Here is a 24,158-nt window from a genome sequence, read left to right as displayed (position 1 = left end):
CTCTCGAATCACGGGCCAAATTGAGCTTGATGTGTTTGCGTTTCACCTCGGAAGGTCTGATTGCGGTTCAGTTATTTCTGAAATGTTTCTGGTTTGTTCGGGTTGGATGGTTTCGCGGGGATGGCGTAAATAATGTACAAACGGTGTGGGAGGTTTTCCTCTTAAATGTCAAACTCTCGGATGAAATATCACGTCGAACGAAATTTTTCGTATTTGCTCTCGTCTATGAGGTCTCAGATGGGAGATTTCTCTTCCTCCTATCCTTGCAGACTTATCTTGGAATTCAAGTTACAAAATTGTTCCCAAATATACAGGATGAGTCTTTGACTCGTACAACTGCGCAAAAAAATTAACGCACATTCTGAAAATCTCAATTTTAATGAAAGTTAACTCTACATTGACATTATAACTTATTTTTTATGTTCTCTCGGGAAGGTTTTGAACGAAACAAGACACATTAAATGGAAGAAAAATTCAGGATTTCACCGAATCTTATGTGAAAGAAGTGAAATGAACAATTTTCAAAATACTGAAATGCTGATAAGTGATTTAATACTTGGTATTTCCACCCCTTGCGTTAATTACAGCTCGGCAACGACGGTTCATACTCAAAATGAGTGATCTTAAAATGTTCTAATCCTTCCCAGATTTCTCCGAGTTGGATTCCTAAGTCATTAAGAGTAGCTGGATGATTTTCTGAACTTCTCACCCTTCTATTGAGGTTGTTCCAAACCTGCTCAATCGGATTGAGATCTGGACTTCTTGCTGGCCATTCCATTCGAGAGAGTTCAACCTCTTCAAGGTACTCCTGAACGATGCGCGCACGATGGGGTCTGGTATTATCGTTCATAAAAATGAAATTTTCACCAATGTATGGGGCGAATACTTATCAGCATTCATAGCTCCATTATCAACGACCACTAGGTCTGTGCGAGCAGTCAAAGATATTCCACCCCATACCATAATCGATCCTCCCCCGAAACCAGTAGTATTCAGGAAATTGCACTGAGCATATCTTTCATGTGAACTTCTGTATACAAGGGAACGTCGATCACAATGGTAGAGGCAGAATCTAGACTCATCTGTGAAGAGAACTCGTTCCCAATCGGCCTCTTCCCAATGGATATGCTTTCTCGCAAAATCCAAACGCGCCCTTCGATGGGCTGGGGTAAGAGCTGAGCCTCTTGCCCCGACACGAGGCCTTAAATCATATTCTCTGAGGCGATTTCTTATTGTCTGAGTGCTAATTTGCACCTCATGAGTTTGCTCAAGCTGAGTTTGAAGGAGGCGAGCGGTTGCCAACCGTTGTCTCAACGAAGAAACTCTCAAGTAACGTTCTTGAATGTCAGTTGTTACCCGTGGTCTACCCTGTCCTGGTCTTCGGACATTCATACCTGTCCCTGAATCGCTGCAACATTCTGGACACACTTGTATGGGAAACTCCAAACCTTTCTGCAATTCTTGTGTATGTCCACCCTTCTTCTCGCAAAACTACCGCTTGGGCACATTCCTCTTGGGTCAAATTGCGTGTTTCGCGTTGCAGAGCGATCGAGTGTAGAAAATCAAACGAAAGAAAAACTATTGATCATTTATGGTTTTTCAACAGATTGTATCTTTTAAACCGAGCCGATTCAAAAAAAATGGTAAGGGAAAAAGTGTTTCTTTTGACCTCAAGAATGTATTGTTGAAACAATTGTACGAGTAAATGACTCACCACTACTTCAAAGTATAGAGAGTTAAAAGTAAAGCTAAAATTGATATCTTTGTTGTTTACTGCTTTGTATAATTTATCCTTATTGAATTTGTTCACAATGAACAATGACATATGTAGTTATCAATTGGCCATGTTCAGATTCACAACAAGATACATTAATTTTTCTCATCTCTGATTTCTAGATTTTGAAGAGAGTTGTTTTAATACCAAAGAAATTATCTACAATTTTGGGTAAAAACAATTGAAAGCAATTGAAAAAGTTCTTGAGCAATGAACTTCAGCAAAATTTTAGGTGGCCGAGTTTTTTTGTTGGTTAGTGTATTACGATGAAGGGCAAATATAGCTTTGGACTTGATTTGTTTGCGTTTGACCTCGTGAGCGGTTTGCCTCGTCTGATCACAGGTAAATGTTTGGCAAAGTTACTCAACATCTTTTCATGTGAAGCAAACGGCAATGTAAATTGACTCTCGTGATTCCACTCAAACCTCGCAACCCTATTTGATGAGGCACATCATTTTTGTTGCGAGTTTGACGTGGGGAATCAGATACCTTCACTGATTCACTGCGAGCGTTCGTGAAAAATAGGGTGAATGTGAATTGGTCAAAATTGTGTTTTTTCTCGGAGAGGCATTTATGAACATGGTTTTCCGGGAGCTTAATAATATTAAGATGAAATTTGTCAATCTACTGCAGGAATTTTTGATGGGAAATACTCGCAGTATCGACGAGATTAATTTCTTTTGAAGCATCCTAGATACTGGAGTTCATTAGAAATATTAACTGAAAAGCCATGCAAATATTTCCGTATTTATTGTTAAAGAAAAAATTGAAGAGCAGAATTTTTCTCATTTTAACTCCGTATGAGTATTTCATTCATAATCTCTATTTTTTCTCACTTCTAATTGTAGTTGGTTCCAAGAGGGAAATTTGACTCGCTAGAGTACCTCTACCAAAAATTAGACCTGTACATTGTAGGAATTGTCGGAGACAGCCTGTAGATGGAAATGTGATACATATTCTGAAAGAGCAACTCTTCTAGTGATAAATTCGATAATTTCATCCATTTGGGCGCAACCGTTCGGTCTTGACTTATCCTCGAGTGAAATTTGCAATTTTTGAAAAATGCCATTTCCAAGATAAAAATCCAAACGGGGAGATATATAGGTTTTCGAAATTGCTCGCAATAGATTCAACGTGTTCGAAAACCTATATTTTCATACCAAAATTGCACATATCTGACGCTGTGTACGAGAAAATATTTTTTGTTTTGTTTTTTCACTTCTCATTTTCGAGTTGACTTCGAAGAGCTCTCTGGAGTGCAATTCTCTATTGAAGCATCAACTGTTCGGTTTTCTAGAATCTTCGTAACAAATTCTATGCACTCCATATTCTAGGATAGTAATAGTACATCCTGACTCTCAGACAGAGGTGCAAATATGACATTTTAGGGGGGTCTAACCCCTTGCACATTTTTGACCCAAAAAATCGAGATTTTCGAAATAGAGTTTTTGTGATAGGGTGGAAGCCTTGGCAATGCTGATTATATAACCGGAAATCCCAATTGGATCAGAAGAATATAACAGGAGATATCGAAGATTGAAAATTGCAATTTTTGAAGAATGCCATTTCTAAGATGAAAATCTAAACGAAGGGAGGCAGGCTTTCGAAATTGCTCGCAATAGATTCAGCGTGTTCGAAAACCTATATTTTCATACCAAAATTGCACCTATTGTGTGCGAGAAAATATTTTTTTTTTGTTTTTCCACTTTTCATTTTCGAGTTGACTTCGAAGAGCTCTCTGGGGTGCAATTCTCTATTGAAGCATCAACTGTTTGGTTTTCTAGAATCTTCGTAACAAATTCTATGCACTCCATATTCTAGGATAGTAATAGTACATCCTGATTCTCAGACAGAGGTGCAAATATGCCATTTTAGGGGGGTCTAACCCCTTGCTCATTTTTGACCCAAAAAATCGAGATTTTCGAAATCGAGTTTTAACACTAGGGTGGAAGCTTAGGCACGCTGATTATATAACCGGAAATCCCAATTGGATCAGAAGAATATAACAGGAGATATTGAAGATTGAAAATTGCAATTTTTGAAGAATGCCATTTCTAAGATGAAAATCTAAACGAAGGGAGGCAGGCTTTCGAAATTGCTCGCAATAGATTCAACGTGTTCGAAAACCTATATTTTCATACCAAAATTGCACATATCTGACGCTGTGTACGAGAAAATATTTTTTGTTTTGTTTTTTCAATTCTCATTTTTGAGTTGACTTCGAAGAGCTCTCTGGAGTGCAATTCTCTATTGAAGCATCAACTGTTTGGTTTTCTAGAATCTTCGTAACAAATTCTATGCACTCCATATTCTAGGATAGTAATAGTACATCCTGATTCTCAGACAGAGGTGCAAATATGACATTTTAGGGGGGTCTAACCCCTTGCACATTTTTGACCCAAAAAATCGAGATTTTCGAAATAGAGTTTTTGTGATAGGGTGGAAGCCTTGGCAATGCTGATTATATAACCGGAAATCCCAATTGGATCAGAAGAATATAACAGGAGATATCGAAGATTGAAAATTGCAATTTTTGAAAAATGCCATTTCCAAGATAAAAATCCAAACGGGGAGATATAGGTTTTCGAAATTGCTCGCAATAGATTCAACGTGTTCGAAAACCTATATTTTCATACCAAAATTTCAACATATCTGACGCTGTGTAAGAGAATATATATTTTTTGTTTTGTTTTTCCACTTTTCATTTTCGAGTTGACTTCGAAGAGCTCTCTGGGGTGCAATTTTCTATTGAAGCATCAACTGTTTGGTTTTCTACAATCTTCGTAACAAATTTCATGCACTCCATATTCTAGGATAGTAATAGTACATCTTGATTCTCAGACAGAGGTGCAAATATGCCATTTTAGGGGGGTCTAACCCCTTGCTCATTTTTTACCCAAAAAATCGAGGTTTTCGAAATCGAGTTTTTGTGGGTGGAAGCCTTGGCAATGCTGATTATATAACCGGAAATCCCAATTGGATCAGAAGAATATAACAGGAGATATCGCAGATTGAAAATTGCAATTTTTGAAAAATGCCATTTCCAAGATGAAAACCTAAACGAAGGGAGGCAGGCTTTCGAAATTTCTCGCAATAGATTCAGCGTGTTCGGAAACCTATATTTTCATACCAATGTGTATGAAAATCTGACAGGCTCGAGTATGTATTTATAAGTCCGTATTGACAGTCTCTTGAAAAATAGCTTCCTTTGGGTTCAATTAATATATTCTCTGAAAATCTGACACGTTTTCACAATTGTCAACTCTTCTGTACGGCCAGCCCCACTACGCAAACTGCCAGATTAACATGAATTTATCAACAGAGACTTGTGTGTACTTGACGATTTTTTTTACATGTTTGAGAATCTGCAGACGCTTTCCCCACCGCTGAAAGTGCATACATCATACAACCATCTTTCTACCATCTAATCTTCAAAATCCACTAGGTCTCCACGACGCTCGAGTAAATCCCGATTTAGCATCGTGGGCTCACAAACTATTGCCCGAAATGTACTTGAAATATTCGTTTTTCCGAAATTTCTGTCACTAATCATTCCTCGCGTGGAACATCCCCAAACCTCCCTATAAATCACACTTCCCAATATATTATGGACGAAACACCGAAAATCCCACCTACCCCAACCAATTTATCCCTCCCGTAACACCGTGCAATTTTTTTTCTTCCGCTATTAATATGCCGCAGCAATTTCCAGAGAATCTCTCCGAGGTACTCCCTCGCGTCTACTTCATAAGGCCCCAAAGTAGGTGCTGATAAATAAATAATAACCGACGCTCGTCGGCGACAAAAACGGACCTGCCGAAAGTGCATCATTCACTTACAATCGAAATTTCTCGTTCCACTTGGGGTTGAGGGTGTGAGGCTTGACGGAAGTGGCCCTTATGAACTTGGCAGGCAGCGCTCCACCCAAACTGTCTCGCTGCTCCCTCACCCTGCCGTCCTTCCGTTTGAAACTCAGCTTGAAGCTGTGATGTTTTCGTAACTTCTCGTGATTACCTGACAAACAGAGGATTATGAGGTTATTAGCTGTGGGAAACGACGGGGAATATGGCGACGTGGGGGTTGGCACAATGTTTTCCATCCTATCAAAACGATACGAGAGATATCTCTGGTAATTCTCTCTGGTAAACTGTTCCTCAATGGGCGAACTCGAAAATTCGATAATTTTATCATAAAAACCCATTTAAATCTGATAATTTTGAAACACTTGATAGAACTATTTATTCATTAATCAATTATTGATTTCTCAGAGATCATCGATACGCATTATACTGCTTATACTTACTTCCACTGCTCAATTAAAATTATTGCCAAAGAAATCAAGAGGAAATTACGAATATGAATATAAACGTTTTGTACTATCGCAAGAGTAAAAATACGAGTTCTTTCTCGGAGAATGTTATGATGGCACACTTCCTAGACCTTTGTTTAAAGATGAAATCTTCAACATTGTGGGTCAATTATTCATTGTTGAATTGAACCCTTGCAATAAAACACAATGTAGATAGATCTACATATTCAAAACGTTTTTTATTGAAACGGCAAGCTCAAGGTTATAAGGCGAATCAAACCTTATAAGGAAGACCAGAAAATATCAACAGTGACCGACTTTTCTTTAAATATCAAAGCGGAAAGGGTTGTAGACAATTAGTAGAAATACATAAATTAAGGAAAATGCCTAAAATTGTTGTTAGTTGTTTGAACTTTGAAAATTCGACAGAATATACTGGTCACTGCTTTCGTCGGTCTTCTGCAACAATATTGGTTGACTCTGGTGTCGACATAAGTATTTTAATGAGGCATGGCGGATGGAAATCATCAAACATTGCTGAAGGATACCTATATCGAAGAATCTCTTAACAAAATGGTTGATGTGGAAAATAAAATTTTCACAGTACAAAATATTCAACAAAATAAACCTTGCATGTTGTCAAAAATGTTTCTCATACTTCTAATAATGTTCCTCCAATTTTCAATAATTTTACTAATTGTCGAATAACTGTAAATGATTTTAAAAGGTATCGAAAATTTCAAAATAGAAATTAATTCCTTGAAGACGAGTGTTTTCAATAGTTTATGTAAGACACTAACAACCTTAAGGAACTAAATATTTTGTAACAGTTGGGAAATTTTGACTTTTTCTTTGAGAAATTTTGTCTGGAATGTCAAAATTTCCTTGTGATTCTCGGAAAATGTTGTCTTAAATTAACAAGTTGGGATCTGCATTTCTACAAATTTATGTCAACATTTTCGATATGATTGGACATTGTTTCACTGTTCAATTCATGATTCCCATATATGTCAATAGGGAATACTCCTTCTGACGAACATGATGTATTCTTTATGAAATATCTTTGAAACGTCATATTTTTAAATACCCATTTCAACCGTTTTCCAAAAAAAATATTTTAAGCACTTAAAAATGAAAAATAAAAATGGGTATTTAAAGTTTAAAGCGTTTTGTGATAACTGTACAAGCTGGCAACATCGACTGAAATATGCCTTGATAATAAAGGACAACAAAAGCATTATCTTGATGAGATAGACAAAGATGGCTGTCTATGAAGTCTGCGATGAACGAGGAAGGTCGTTAAATTTTATGGGATTTTTATGGCCGGTTGCAGTTGAATCTCGCCAGTAAGTACGCGCCTGTAGATCAACAGCTGATATTTTATAAACAAGCTGATCGGACATTGTTCTTATCATTGTCTTGTATGCGCTGTTGCCAAATCGTAAACTCCGCACAAAGCGATTTAAATTTTAAAACCCCATATTTGAAGGATGATTTTGAATAATTTCCGCGGTGAATTTGAAAAACTCATGAATGAAACTCATAATTATTCAGTTTAAACTTGCATATGCAGAGATAAACCAAATTGAGGAGAATTTCCCATTGTAACAAAACTGCAGAACTTCATTAAAAATGAGAAAAAAATTACGAAATATTGAGCAAACCAAGTTTTCCTGTATTGAAACTCCCTCAGTCGATATTTCAGTCTATATTTTTACTACCCTGGTTTTGATCCTACCGAGAACAAGCTACAACTTGCCATTTTGCAACCGCTCAACACTGCAATCAATTAAACGCGTCCGAAAGTTGTGACGTTCCCTCAACTTCCCACGATCACCTGACAAACGCAGCATTTTCGAGTTATCGAACGCCGTAAAAGTGTCGGGAACCATTTCGTAGTTGGTTTTTTTTTTCGCGATTGCGGAAAGACCGTTGGGTATTAGATAAGATGTTGTCCCTCCCTCTCGATGCGAAGTCTGTGTGAAGCGTTGCGAGACATGTCCCCCGAGACATTTTCCGATTTCTTGGGTCAATACGAAAGAAACGGTCGGTAAGTTCTGTTTTTCTTCGGTGGGAGCATGATAATTAAATTGGAAATGGACCAGTCGGTCGAAGGAGGGTTCTTTTGTGTCTACACGCGTTTCATTGAATAATAAAGAGGTTTCAGTCTTTGAAACAGGCCCAGCATGAAAGTTTCAGTCATTATTGGGATCATGTCGATTTGATGGAGGCCTATTTAACATGAAGCGCCTCAGAGCAAAAACCCATATGAAGATTACCACGGAACTTCAATATACAGACAATTGCGCACTTAATGCTAGCAGCCCAGAGGATCTACAGATAGTGTTGGACACCTGTAAACATATATACGAAGCCTTAGGCCTTAGACTCAATATCGACGAAACCAAAATCCTGGTAAGTCCGCCAGAAAGCCTTCAAACAGATATCAGCCTGGAGCTGGAGAATGAAACTCTAGAACAGGACGAGCAGTTCAAATACTTGGGAAGCTTCATAACTACTATGGCTAACCTAGATACGGAAATACACAACCGTATCAATTCGGCATCACGGGCATTCTGGAAGCTAAAGAACAGAGTGTTTCAAAATCACGACCTCAATCTGAAGACCAAGGCAGCTGTTTACAAAGCAGTGGTCCTCCCAACGCTTCTTAACGGAAGCGGAAGCTGGACGCCCTACAGGCGACATATTAAACAGCTTGAACGAAAGCAACAACGTCATCTAAGACAAATTATGCACATCAGATGGTTCCACAAAGTTTCGAATGCAGAAGTCTTGCAACGCGCGAGTTGTACAACAATTGAGACTCAAGTAACGAGGGCCCGACTCAGATGGAGCGGCCACATTCTGAGGATGCAAGACACAAGACTCCACAATATAGCTGTGTATGGAGAATTCTCAAATGGGGCTCGGAAACTAGGAGGCCAGTATAAGCGGTTTAAGGATATACTACAGCAATCCCTAAAATCAGTTAATGCCAATCATAACTGGGAACAACTAGCGTTAGACAGATCACAGTGGAGGTCTTTGGTCCACAGTTATAATGGAGACTCGGGAAGGATACAGCTGAGGCCAGATCTGGTTGGTGACTATCCATGCCCAGAGTGTGGGAGGACCTGTAGGTCACGGTTGGGTCTCTTCAGTCACAGGAGGGCACACAGTCGCAATTAGCCCTAAGAAATTTAAGTCTGTTCGCACCGTTTTTTTTTGTCTTTTTGTAGATTTATTCCCGGTAACGGGATACAACAATGAATGAAGGAATGAATGCATGTCTGCCTGTTTTTGATGAAGAACACCACGCGCGATGAAGTTCTCAAAAACGATTGGCTAAAGCCAGAAAACTGAACCCTTGCAAGTTAATGACGATCACATATTCAATTAGCAAAGAGGAAGGCTTGAAATTTGAATTGTAGTTTCTTTATTACTTTCGATTACTTATAACAATGTATGCATAGTTTCTCACCTGGACCTTCTGGTAAACAGGCATCTGAGAGCGTCCTATTCGGGGTATGTGGCTGAGGGGAGCAGGGGGCCGCCATTGGTTGAATTCCCAACATACAGTATGGGTCGCTGAAACCTGAATTCGAATAATGAGCGTTTTCCACGAAATTTTTTTTTGCCAACTGACCGTTTGCATCTTTGGCCTCTAATCCCTCAGCTTCCATGACGACCACACTCAAAACGACTATGGGGGGTTTTTCTTCTCCGGCTGTGTGTAACATTCGATAATGCCTGTCGGGAGGCATACCAAATGCCCGTTGACCATATAAATACAGATCTTCTTTGTAGTGTGCATATTGTCCACCAGGAGCGGGAGCTCCAACCTGAAAAAGGTACACGGAAGTGAACTGAAGAATCTCTACATGTTTTTCACTAGCACAGAAGAGTTTTCAGATAATTTGTGTGATTATATACAGCGACCTAAATGCTCTGGTCATATTGATATCCAGAAGATTGCTTGCTATTTCATTACTTTTTTTTATGTTTGAATGATCCACGATTATTTCACCTAAATAAAGGGAGTACCGTGGATCAATGGAGTATAGGGAGACGATTGAAAATATTTGAGAGGTTCATCGCGTGTTTGTGCCAGAGAAATCTGAAAAGTTGCACCTTGTGTCTTTCTCACTATATGGTAATCATTAATATCTGCAATGCATTTGAAGGGAGAAGGAAATTCACAAAGCATTTTGATGCAAGTGGATGGGCTACTTCTTTTTTTTGACTCTACTTCTTTTTTTTTGACTCTTCTACATTAAAGATGATGTGAATTGAACTTACCGATATTGAATGCGGTATTGTACACAATGGGCAAAATTGGTTGACTACTGAGGGGATCTAGAGAACTATAAGAGCTAGAAGAAAACAGATGGTACATTTCCCAGTTCTTTTTCAGAGAAACAAAGAATGGCGAAAACCGTAGCCTCCTACGTTTCTTCGTTTTTGAGTTATTAGCGATTTCGAAAAGTTCTCAAAACTTTTTTTCTTTGAAGCTACAGATCTGAAACATGAACCTTCTTAGACACTTCCATACGTAGAATCTACTGAAAACAGTTTTTTTTCAATTCAAAAGTAACAAATTCAATAAAAGTTTGCATTTAAAAGAACGAAAGTTCGCCTAATGATTCGAAATGAAAAAATATTTCGAGCTTGTCAGTAGATCCTACATGAAAAAGTGCCTGTAAAAGGTTCAAGTTTCAGATCTGTAACTTCAAAGACAAAAAAGTTATGAGAACTTTTCGAAATCGTCAAAATCTCATTGTTTGCAAATATCTCAAAAACCAGAAATCGTTTTTACCATTCTTTGTTTCTCTGAAATAGAGCTCGGAAATGTGTCATCCGTTTTCTTCTAGCTCTTATAGTTCTCGAGATCCTGTCAGTAGACAACGAATTTTGCTCACCCTGTAGATAATTACTACTTCGAACTTGATAACCTGACAAATCTGAGACCATCGAGGACAAAGAATGAAGTTCAATTCCCATAATGAGCCTCATTTTCGACTACTTCGCGATTAAAACTAAATGAAATCAAATTTCCTTAAATAATGTCTCGAATAAGTTAGCCTTAACCAATTTACAATCTAATTTCACTGTGAAACGAGACCATTATTTAAATTTATTCATTCTCGTGAAATATCCGATTGTTCCTGTTTCCGTATTTTGTATTTTTCGTGAGTTGATTAATTTATTCCTCATCCTAATGCTTCCTCGAAAATACGCTGTCAAATAAATAATTGATAGGGATCACTGATCACACAGTGAACAGTGATCAGTGATCAAGAAGCAGTCGGTTGGCCATGAAATAATTTTCGCAAGTTTTTGTAACTAGAACGGAGTGAGGTTGGCACTCATGAAATGTCGTTAATGTCAAAACGCTGTTGCCACAACTAATATCAATTTTTATTACGAAAATGCCGCAAGTTATTGACAAAAGAGACAGGGTTTCAGGAAGTTCTATTTAGAATTCAGGTTCGCTCTTTCAAATAGTTATACCCTGATTTTCTGAAATCCACAATACGTCAGCGAACATATTTAATGTAAGAGAATTTATATTCTAATATCTAAACGACTCATATTTCAGCTGATTATTTCCACAATCAGAAAGATTGTAAATGAAGGGGATGACAAAGAATTCCCTTCTATTGGGAGACCCAAAAAAGTGGTGGCATTTGAGAATTTTATGTTTGAGTGAATTAATGAGAAAAGCTTACTACAGGATTTTCGATGAATGTCATCGTAGAATAAGTTTCCGAAAATTGATTTTTTTATTTTTCATTTGACCTGTCCTATACATTGTAAATGTCTTAAGGTACCAATAAATACCTTATTATTATTATTTTATCAATGTATTAAGATGAACAGCCAGTTGTCCTGTTAATTGTTTATTCATGTGAAATCTTTGTTCGAAGGAGAAGTTCATCTTGACTGAAACTTCCTTCAGTTCCTTTTACTTATATTGATCCAAGATGGTTTTTGTTGAGGAATTTAACATTCTTGTAATTATCTGATAATTCCTTCGGGAGATCCCATTCCCAACCACTGCATCATATGCATTTCATCTTCGGGTTAATATTTTTGAAATCTACAACTGATGCAACGTATTCAAACTCTAGCCAAAGAAGATAACGAACATTAACTCTCCTCAAGCTAGTGCATATTATGATATTATACTGATCTCTTGTATTTTCCATGCAAATAACTGGATTTGGTATGCCTTCAATCAGTTTGTATAAACTTCAATTATGTTCGTCACATATTTTCCGAAGAGATTCGACATTGTGATAAAATACGTAATAACAGAAACTTTTACGTAGAACGGGCAACATAGCGTTGATTTAAAACCCAAAAATGTTTTGACAATCTTCATAACCCCACATTTTCGTACTATACAGAGTGAAATGTGTCAAATTTCCATGGCCAACCGAGTGCTAAAATAAAAGTGAATGGAGTACAGAAGAAGTGACAATAACCCTATCACGAAGGGCGAAAAAACATCGAAACTAACCCATTCTCTCTCCATTCTGAAATCGAACAATATTCCCCTGTCAAATATAGAATTCAATTATAAAATCTGGAAATTATTGAATCCCCTTTGCGATCGTAGAATCACGTTAACCAAATAGAATTACATCGGTCCTGATAAATCCCCCTGATGGAATTTAATTTTCCACAGTAGATGCGCCTTATTTACCGACCTACCGCAATTCATTCATCACTTATATTCTCCGTTGATTCTGTTGAATGAACTGAAGCGGTATCATCCAATTTTTCAGGGTTGCTGAGAGCGCGAACACTCCCAGATAATTCGGTTCGTTTATTTGCTCGGAAAAATCAATCTCAGGATTGTTTTTCCGTCTTTCCTATTTTTGTTATAAGTTGATTGATTTTCGAGTAATTAAAATGGAGTGTATCGTAAATTACTTCGAGCCCGCAGGACGCAAGGCAACATAGTTGGTTGTATCGTTGTATAAACGACATAAAATTAGTTTTCCCTCGGGGTAAAGTACACGAAACGATTATGTTGAAATGAGTTTTAATGTCTTTAAAACTTCAAGTTATAAACGCTGTCAGAAGTTTATTAGCTATGACATAAAATCAACACGGTGTTAGTTCATGGCAGTTAACCTTAATCTCGTGTAATTTCCTTGTAATGAAGAAAAATTTGTAGGATTATTCACGAGTGTGGAGAAAAATGAATCTTTTTGCCATCCAGAAAACACAACTGATGTTGAAGGTTTCTGATGAAATCTGTTTTGTTTTAAGTAAAATATCCAGCTGAAAAAATACCAGAGATTCTATTTTAAGCCTCAACTATTCATTAATATAATTCATTGAAAGGTCAATGAATTTTTAAAGCCAAAGTTGCCCAATATTTTAGTTCGAATGTACATTATCGTTGTTCCATACAAAGCGTATTAATATAACTTATTCACAGGCTAGAAAAAATCAATTCAACTTCAGAGACGTTCATACGACTAATGATCATGAGTAATAGATATTTACTTTTTATGAGGAATTAGGTATATGATTACAATTCGATATCAAATATCATACGGAACAAGATAAAACAGCTCATCTAATGGTAGAATCGTATAACGAGATATTCGTTTCCAAGCAGAGGGCCTGAAATGATACCTATTAATTCAATTTTCCCCCTGAAACAGGTAGTAGTATTTATGCTTCGTTTCATCGAATAAAGAAGATTGGAAGTCATTTCAATTTCACGAGAATAGTGGAATGAAATGAAAATAAACACTGTACAAATAACTTCGAAGGCTGTGTTAAAGAATATCAAATTGATCGTTACGTCACCCCATGAATAAGGAAAAAATGTTTTCACTGAGTGTTTTTATAATGGTTCTGCTTACAAGGGAATTTTTCTCACTGTTGAAACTCGTTGTATAGCCGAGCCAAATGTGAATAATCAAGAAGGAGCTGAATACTTTAGAAAGAGACGGTGTAAGGACATCGAATTTTCTCAGTAGGGTCAGGATTCGTTAATAAACTTTCCCTCGAAGGTTTGACGGTTATACGCATCTGAAAAATCCCCTCAATATTCAAAAGAATGTCGAATTAAAACTCAGTAATAAGCTCTGGATTAATAAAACGCAGAATTGAGCAGAATTTAGTCGGAATGGCATGAAGAGAGAATTTGAAAAACTAAAAGGATTGTGTATTTCAGAAATTATCCTCTAGAGGGCGCTTGAAAATAATCCAAACCGTCAAATCATTTTTCCATCTAAATATACAGGGTGGTTCATTAAGGGTGGCGAGGTCATCGTTGAAGTTGTGCTTTGCATCAACAGATGCTCAGAAAACGTAGAACTGATGAAACAATTTCTGTGTTGCATACAGGGTGTCTTCAAAGGTGAGGCTTTGTTTTTGACAGAAGGCAGAACAAAAATTGTCTATATAAATATCCAAGAGGCTGAGATACAACCCCTAGAAGTTAGACGAAATTTCATTGAATTTCAAGTACGGGAGTGCAAGGTGACACAGGCATCGCAAAAACGAAACAAAACATAAACATATATGGCTGGACAATGAATGGTTCAGTACCAAGTTCATCGGATTAGATGCATCAGGTCACTCTTGAGAGAATCATGATTGTAGTATGGTGCAATTTAGGGTGAAAAAAATGTTGAAAATCGAGGCAGTTTCTGGAAAGTTCTTATGTTAGTTATGTTGAAAAACTGCTACGATGTTTCCCCATTTCATCCCATTTTTACGACGATTGTTGGAATGTTCGAACAAGAAGATTGTGATGCTCATTGTGAAAAAATTCGTGAATAATTTAGACAAGTTTTATTGGTGAGATTTTGAAGTACACTGCGCAAAAAAATTAACGCACATTATGGAAATCTAAAATTTATTCTACAACTGAAGGTGTTCTCAATGATAATTATTTTTATCAGAATGATGCATGCATATGTAATCCACTTTCAACGGTTTTCTTCAATACAGATGTTTTTTCCCAGCAGGAATAAAAAAAGATGATATTATCAGATTTTAAATGTATTGGCTCCATTCTAAAATCAGTTGTTCTCGATCAATTCTAGTGATCAATAGTTTTTCTTTCGTTTGAATTTTTTACACTCGATCGCTATGCAACGCGAAACACGCAATTTGACCCAAGAGGAATGTGCCCAAGCGGTAGTTTTGCGAGAAGAAGAGTGGACATACACAAGAATTGCAGAAAGGTTTGGAGTTTCCCATACAAGTGTGTCCAGAATATTGCAGCGATTCAGGGAGACAGGTATAAATGTCCGAAGACCAGGACAGGGTAGACCACGGGTAACAACTGCCATTCAAGGACGTTACTTGAGAGTTTCTTCGTTGAGACAACGGTTTGGAACCGCTCGCCTCCTTCAAATTCAGCTTGAGCAAACTCATGAGGTGCAAATTAGCACTCAGACAATAAGAAATCGCCTCAGAGAATATGATTTAAGGCCTCGTGTCGGGGCAAGAAGCTCAGCTCTGACCCCAGCCCATCGAAGGGAGCGTTTGGATTTTGCGAGAAAGCATATCCATTGGGAAGAGGTCGATTGGAAAAGAGTTCTCTTCACAGATGAGTCTAGATTCTGCCTCTACCATTGTGATCGACGTTCCCTTGTATACAGACGTCCACATGATAGATATGCTCAGTGCAATTTCCTGAATACTACTGGTTTCGGGGGAGGATCGATTATGGTATGGGGTGGAATATCTTTGACTGCTCGCAGAGACCTAGTGGTCGTTGATAATGGAGCTATGAATGCTGATAAGTACATAAGGAACATTCTTGAAGAGCATGTAGTGCCATTTGCCCCATACATTGGTGAAAATTTCATTTTTATGGACGATAATGCCAGACCCCATCGTGCGCGCATCGTTCAGGAGTACCTTGAAGAAATTGAAGTCTCTCGAATGGAATGGCCAGCAAGAAGTCCAGATCTCAATCCGATTGAGCAATCCTAAATATCGAACGAGCCAATATCCTAAACGAAACCACATGTTCGAATCAGGAGATGAGTTTTCTCCCACTGCTTTGAGATAATTCAACTAACAAACGATCTAGTGTCGTATTAGGATCCATTTCAGTAATCATTGCCAATTGTTTTTCAACTTTGTCATTTTGAAAGTTGTGTAAAGGTGATTTTCGGGTTCATTTTGACAAATTTTGTTGAAAAAAAGCCTCACCTTCAAATACACCCTGTATATTTGTTTCGGTACCATATATTTCAGTTTACCTTCACCCACCTGAAGATGCTATTGTGATAGCCAAACACTTGTCGTGATTTGAAACTAATTTCTTAAAAGTCGTATACGAGTATTCTTTTAACAAGAATTTCTCCAATTCAGTTGTTTGGATTCTTGTGATTCGAACCAAGAAAACCTTTCAGATCAAACCATAATAATAATCTATCTTTCCATATAAAATTATGATATGTAGCAAGACTAAAGAATAACAATGAAAAAAAAATTCCAGCTAATATAACAGGAAGTGGCATCAGTAACCCTCAAATTCAATTACGAGAAAATATGAATGTATTCATGAAGCAGCCAGTAAAGCGTGATTAAGTTCCGATCCAAGACGCGGTCCGCAAGTGTCGCCCACTCTACGTAAACAATAACACGACATGCAAAGTCGCTCTTTCCAGAGTTGCACGCGATCTGGCCCTGAGATCTCTATCAGGCAAGGAACGGAGCTTGGAATATACACTGAAATTCGATAAACCGACTATGCCCGCTTACTTATTATTCCCCACGTTAACTACCCTTATTCCTAGGTGCATAATTTCACCAGTGTATGATATATCTGATGTAGGGGTTGGAACGGTGTCTTTGTGACGGCATTTCCACGACTCCAGGCGAGGATATTGGTGAAGCGGCGCTTTCACCAATTTGCAACCACAGAAGAATTACCTGATCTAATTAAATCTGTGATTTGCACCATATGAAATGGTTTATTTTTTAGCCAAACAACGTTATATCATAAGCAAAGTGATTTCACCATAATACAATGTATGTCACACATTATATCCACCCACCAGTAAATCAATGTTGTGACCATAATTTTCTTAAATGAAGATCGTATCAACTGGAAAACAACCTGCTTCATTTTCCTTAAGGAATATTTTGAGATGGCCTTTGATTACAGTGCCAATAGGAACCTTACCATCCCTTGTTGAGGATGTATATATTTTTTTGATATAGAACAATTTTTAACATCGAACAATAACTAGCATGTGTATAAGATACAGTTTTAGCAAAGGTTAGCGTAACGGGGTACCATAGAATGTAGGGAAAAACCTCAGTGAAAAACCATTTCTCCTCGTGAGTTCATCGTGGATTTGTGAGAGATGAAACTGTTTACAAAATAAGCCGAAATATTTCATATTGAAGGGCATCTGGCATTGTAAAAATTGATCATTTCCTCGAAAAAAAAAAAATCAGCGAATCTTCTCTAAGTTACCAGAAAATTTTATCTGTTTTATGTGGAATAGGAAAAATAAGAGCAGAAAAATGTGAGATGACAAAATTAAGTTCCCTACATCAGATATACCTAAAATTCACAACCTAATTCAAAAATGATTCGGAAACTGCATGAATAGCTCTAAAACCATGAAATTTACAAATGGGACAATGATTAACCAGATAATTTATGGTTTCTTCTGGTTCCCCGCATTCACAACTAGGGCTTTCAACTAAATTTAATCGGAAAAGCATAGGTACTATTGTGAAGTCCTTGACTTGTTCTTATACGATTCAGAATACACCACATTTTCTTGGGAAAATCAAAACCAGGAACTCTATTCGTGGGATCACTGACTAATTCTTGGTTGAAAATAGAGCACGTATTCTATTTAGACTGCCAAATGTGCTTGTGCCTCACATTCGAATTGAGGAAAGTGTTGGACCATAAGGGTTTAAGCGACTTCAGTCTGCGAATCGTATTTTGTGGAATACAGGACAGAATCGGAAATGAATCGGGAATGGAGTGGAATTTATTCCAAGAATTCATAACTGCACTCTGTCTACGAATATGGAGCGGTACAATGTTTTAAAGAACTGATAACCATTGAATAAGTGAAGATCTAATAGTTCCAGTATCAATTCTCATAGAAAATTTAGCTGTGCATCAATTTTTTGCACATGAGCACTATCAACCAAACGGGGCAACAATATTCAGCAGCTGAAAAAACCAAAGCTAGTAGCATAAACACCCCATGAAGTACCAGCTAGTTTAAGCAGGCTATTATTCCTAGTTTTCAACTTCAGTACAAATTTTACAAATGTGCTTTACAATTCAGCTTAACTCCTAGATATTTTAGGTTGAGGATTTAAGTACACTTGAATGGAAACTGAAATTTCCACCAGTCTCAAAATAAAACGGTTCATTTGTATCAGAAATCGAATAAATTGGTATTTGTTAAATCATCATCCCTTAGCAACAGCCTCTCATACTCCACCCTTGGCACAAGCTTCAATTTTTTTAGTTCCTGAGATACGGTCATCCACTTTTCTTCAACTTGGTCAGTTAAGGGCCAATTTCACCAAGGATATAAACCGAGATTAGACGTTTAGTTAAAATGGAGTGTCTCTATGTTTTGTGGTTTCTTTAACCTCATTACTCCACTTCATAGACAAAGCAGATGTCAATATTAGAAAGAATTTCTTTGAATTTTGATCTGAGTTAAAGTTGATCGGACTTCATGGTGATAAACCCAAAGGGTGGTTTGGTGAAATTGGCCTTAAATCATCCACTACAAGTCTCTGTGGTTTGCCTCTACTTCGCTTTTTCAGAGTTTAGTCCACTTATTTCCCTGGCTTCCAATATTTTTCATAAACGAGCTATGATGCTTAGATTTTAGGACGATCATATAAATATTATATTGATTCAAATTATGAATATACGATTATAATATATGTATCTCATTCAGATTTTATGACTCTCGAATGCCAAAGTTTAGAAAACTTGTTAAAATTTTCAGGTCCAAATAGCTACCAAACTAAATAATCGAAAATAATATTGTGTATTGTTGATCTAGGCCCTCGAATTAATCGATTTGGTGCTTCATGGCATCGAGTGGCATTTTCACAACCCTTCCGACTAGATATTGAAGTGGAAATTGGACCGGCGCATTCACCAATTTGCAACTGTTACAAATAACCCGTGATAATTGAATCATTTTGATAAACTATGAAACGATTCAATTGACTTGAATTTGATGTTTTCATAATAACGCCAATATTTGTCTACAGGGTAGTCAAAATATACTCAATTCTTCATGGAATAAATTCCCCGTGGGGCCTTTAATAGACGAGGACTATCTCCGAATCAATCTCTAACTGAAGAATGTTGATAGCGATCTACGACCCTATTTCACGGGAACATTGACCATATTTCTGCCCCATTTTAGTACCCATGTAGTACAGGAATTCGAAGAGGTTCATTTTCCCCTCCTGCCCGATATATCCACTGCGTGCAAGAACCCTCCTAGAGCCGTTTAAATGTTGATGAAAAGGTCTTCTGCCGGAGAATCGCTCAGCACTCATACCGGTGAACATAAAAATTTCACATGGGGCCTCAGACACAAAGCACGCGGGGTTCCCTATAACGGACAGTCGGGTGATAAATAAGGACGGGAAATATGTTCACGCTTCCTGAATTTTTCTCGTCGGATATGAATGTTATTCCGGGTAAAAATGAGGGATGGTTCGTACTTCACCACTTGAGCGCGTGATTCGAATGATGGATAAAAAATGAGGTCGACTGATCGACCCAGATTCGTGTCACACTTGCGTTAATCAAAATGTTTAAATTGTTTTAGTACGGTCCTTCATCAGTCCAGGATATATGATTTTTTCGATGGGTGGTAGAAAGTTTATAGTGACGCCGATAAAAAAATAAATATATATGTCACGGCATTGGTGATCAATAATTCACCAATGTAGTCTAGAATCAAAAAAAGTGGGGGAAGAAAATAGAGATACCTCCCTTCAAAGTATTTCTTTTTCTATTTTTCTTGACATTATCTCCTTTCTGCTATTTGTAATGATAATATATAAGGATGCTTTCTATTCTATTCTATTCGGAATAATACAACTACAGTTGTAATAATAATGATTTTGATCCTACAGGATCAAAATCATTATTATTACAACTGTAGTATTTTTTGTCATCAGTTATTAATTTGCATCATTCATAAACCATAAGCTAATAACTGTTCACATACAATTCTATACAAGTGTAGGAGATAGAAAGACAACACACAATCGAGACATTTGCAATCATTTGGTCCAGGCATGTTTTCAATTATCTCTCTAAACTAAACATTTCAACAAATTGGTTTGAATTATTTTCAGACTTGCTTGATGGAAGCTCAGCAACTCTTGGATTCAACCCAGACAAGAGCTGTACGACTGATTTAGTGTCCAACTTCAACAGCCAATGTACAATTGTTTTACATTGGAGGAGGGATACAATTTTATGAGAGTTCTATAGATATTACAGGGTCTATGCTCCGTGTCCAGCTTCAGGAAATAGTGCCAGCTGCTGCAGTGCTCTCACGCACAGCCTGTAAGTCTTATTTTCCTACTTCATTAATTTCTGTTTATCCAATATCCTTTAATATAATATAATATTCCTTTCATATAATATTCCTTTCATCAAACTGCGGTATTGTGGAAGAGTGATCTAGATTTTGTGCTTTTGTGTTCGAGTATACCTACTCTCTAAGAGTTCAAAATAAGAATGGACTATTTTATGTTTAGGATACCAAGAGCGAAAAATCAGCTTTCGAAAGTTGTAGGCTATGTGGAGAAGTTATATTCTTCAAGCTGTCAATCAGCGGATGAGGAACTACATGTTTTCCGTGATGATTTCTCAATAGCAATTCTTCAAAAGACCGACTTGCAAGTCGGAATTCTGAGATGCAAGTCAGAATTCTGAATTGCAACTCCGAATTCTGAGATACAAGTCAGAATTCCGACATGCAAGTCGGAATACTGAGATACAAGACGGAATTCTGAGGTACAAGTCGGAATTCTGAGATACAAGTCGGAATTCTGAGATACAAGTCGAAATTCTGAGATACAAGTCGGAATTCGGAGATACAAGTCGGAATTTCTGACATGCAAGTCGGAATACTGAGATACAAGACGGAATTCTGAGGTACAGGTCGGAATTCTGAGAAACAAGTCGGAATTCTGAGATACAAGTCGAAATTCTGAGATACAAGTCGGAATTCGGAGATACAAGTCGGAATTCCGACTTGTAAGTCGGAATTTTGAGATGCAAGGCAGGAGGAGGTCTAAAATAGGTCTAATGACATTTGTTTTTTTGCATTTGATCCGTGAATGAGTTTTTAGCTTCTTGGAGGAATTTGGGATGAATGAAATGATATTCTGTTTTTCTCTTCGGTTGCACCATAGCTCAGCTGCCCCAAAGCTTCGTGCACAGTGCTTGTGAAAGCACTTGGAGTATTTTTGTACTCCCGAGAAATATGCTCCTGGGAACTTTTCAAAACCTTCCCTACTGCTTAGTGATACAAGCACTTTATCGAAATTCCTACATCCAGTTTCATAATCAAGTTCAAAGTCACTTTAAGTTTCGTTTAGTGTCAGTTTCGGTAGGATTAACGAAAAGCTTTAAAATTGAAGGGGTTTTAAGTTTGATTATGAAACTGGCCGTTAGAAAAAGTGCTCGCGAGAGGCTTTTGGAAATCGTGTCAAAAGACGAAGAAGCGATCAACTTATTGTCACCCTACGAGCATATATGGATACTACAGATATATTATTTATTATCATATTATCCTGATTCGCCGTAGGTTACGAGGAACCCTTCAGAAGCTCTGTGAGCTCGTCAGAATCAATATCGTCCGTTAAACCTTTGGAAAAAAAAGAGATAGGGTAGGCGTAGGTTAAGGGTCCAAATGTGCCTACACATGCCTTAAATGAGACAAATCTGCTCTACGGAGGGCATTTTGGTCACATGATTCGGCAACAATCGAATGCAACATAGCATTCGACCAATTCTAGCCCCACTACTGTCTTGCATCTCAGAATTCTGACTTTTATCTCAGAATTCCGACTTGTAACTCAGAATTCCGACTTGTAACTCAGAATTCCGACTTGTATCTCAGAATTCCGACTTGTAACTCAGAATTCCGACTTGTATCTCAGAATTCCGACTTGTAACTCAGAATTCTCACTTAGCAAGTCGGAATTATACATTTGGATTATTTATTTTTGTGTGGCCCTTCAGCCCTTTCGTACAATTCAATTATAACTTCAATCACTTTTGTGTTGTGCAAGAGAAAATTGATTGAAAACGAATGAACGTCACATAGATCATTTCGTTCAGTACGAAAGAACACCACCATTCAGATTTGTTGCCCCGGTAGGCCTACGCTCCTATATCCGGAGCTGTCCTTCATTCAGCCCAAATGACTGACCCTTTGCGAATATTCCTTCACACACTCTTAGCGTGATAGCGTGAGTTATAGCCGCACCCGAGCAAAACAGACGGCAACAAGTAAAAGAAAAAAAAATCTTACCGTATTGGCAATTGTGTAGAGCATCTCGACGTACAATTTGTCTTTTTCGCTGTGGGGGATGGAATAATCGATAGGGGTTATCCCGAGCTCTGCCTCTTGAGGTGGAGGATCGGCGGCCGAGATCTCGGCGTTTTTCAGCGCGCTCTGCCGCTGATTCTCCTGCTTCCATGCCAGCGCGGTGAAGCTCTCGAAGTAAACGCCGTCGATCTCTTGAACCCTGCAAAAGGAGCCGGAAAAACGTCTCGTGAATGAAAACGCGAAAATGAGGAGGGTGATTTGTACTCTATTATCGCGCAGATATGGATCTTCATCGTTGACAGCTGTCTAATTGCGACTCGGCTCGAAGGGGAGGTAATATCACGATGCCATTTACTGTAATTTTCCCCGAACGACAAAGGGTTCCCATCAAAAATGGATGTTCTATCGTTATTTAACGTGAACGCAGTTATTATGGATGAGGATTCGATTTTATGGCGACCGTAACCGAAAGGAAAATTTCATCGGGTCACTACAGTAGCACCAGTGGGGTTATCAGAAAATATTTATCTACATATTACATTCACGACTCTAATTAATCAATAATGGTACGGATGTTCCCTTTGATGGTTTCACTCAGTGTATATATGTAGTATAGTAATTAATTGAAGGACAACCAGAACTATTTGCGTATACCAGCAATTGCTTCACTGCATTTGGAAATTATCGATTTGTTTCCACCATCATTGATTTATCAGGAAAGAATATCATAATATACATAAAAAAGGGAACGCCTTATAACAGTCTGAAAAATCTTAGTCACAGCATGAATGTATCTAAAATAAGTAAACGATAAAACAATCTTACAACCGTAATTCGAAAATTCTCAACAATCCATAGGGATTGCTTACCTTCCACCAATTTAGTTTGAGTATGTTAAGTTAATATTCTCGTTTTTTTGGGAAAATAATGTAGAGATTCATAGCTAAAAATTTTAATTGCAAATATGAGGAATTCTAGGTTGAAATAACAATTGAAAATTCATCAAGACCGAACACGTTCACTGAGGTCCTGTTTAGCCCACGAGGATGTATTGATATATAGTCAGCCTAGACCAGTTCCATGCATAAAAAATATTGCGTTACCATGGCAACGAACGATAACTCATTAGAAGTGTCAGTGTGAAGTTTGAGGTCAAAAAAGTAAACCAGAGTTACGCAATAAATCGAAAGAGAGAAGATGTCCACCGAAATTTTGAAAATCGAAAAATTGGAGTATGGAGCCATTATCAAGTACCTGTATTTAAAAGGTTTTGAGGTAAGCAGATTTACGAATATATGCTCAATACCCTTGGTGATCAAAGTCCTTCGTATGCAACCGTGAAAAATTGGACTGCAAGCTTCAGAAGAGGTAAATTTTGCATTGAAGATGATGACCGATCGGGAAGGCCAGTTTCTGTGTCAGTCCCAGAAAATATCGATGCAGTTCATGACATGATTTTATCAGACCGTCGAATTGGGCTGAAACGGATATCTGAAGC

The 24,158-nt window shown here is 37.7% G+C and overlaps 1 protein-coding gene across 1 annotated transcript in view; it reads right to left on the bottom strand.

Moving 5' to 3' along the window:
* Nucleotides 1-24,158, bottom strand: part of LOC123318078 (BAI1-associated protein 3) — a 75,737-nt gene that overhangs the window by 18,426 nt on the left and 33,153 nt on the right. Inside the window, exons 4-7 of the mRNA XM_044904779.1 lie at nt 22,643-22,859; nt 9,730-9,925; nt 9,565-9,678; nt 5,614-5,788 (exon numbers count right to left, since the gene is read on the bottom strand). Of these exons, the coding sequence (XP_044760714.1) occupies nt 5,614-5,788; nt 9,565-9,678; nt 9,730-9,925; nt 22,643-22,859 (702 nt within the window). The remainder of the gene's footprint in view (nt 1-5,613; nt 5,789-9,564; nt 9,679-9,729; nt 9,926-22,642; nt 22,860-24,158) is intronic.

The sequence above is a fragment of the Coccinella septempunctata genome, chromosome 1 (genome assembly GCF_907165205.1).
Source record: "Coccinella septempunctata chromosome 1, icCocSept1.1, whole genome shotgun sequence".
Classification (NCBI taxonomy): domain Eukaryota; kingdom Metazoa; phylum Arthropoda; class Insecta; order Coleoptera; family Coccinellidae; genus Coccinella; species Coccinella septempunctata.
The sequence above is the reverse complement of the archived record's forward strand: the minus strand, read 5'-3'. Positions and strand labels throughout refer to the sequence as shown.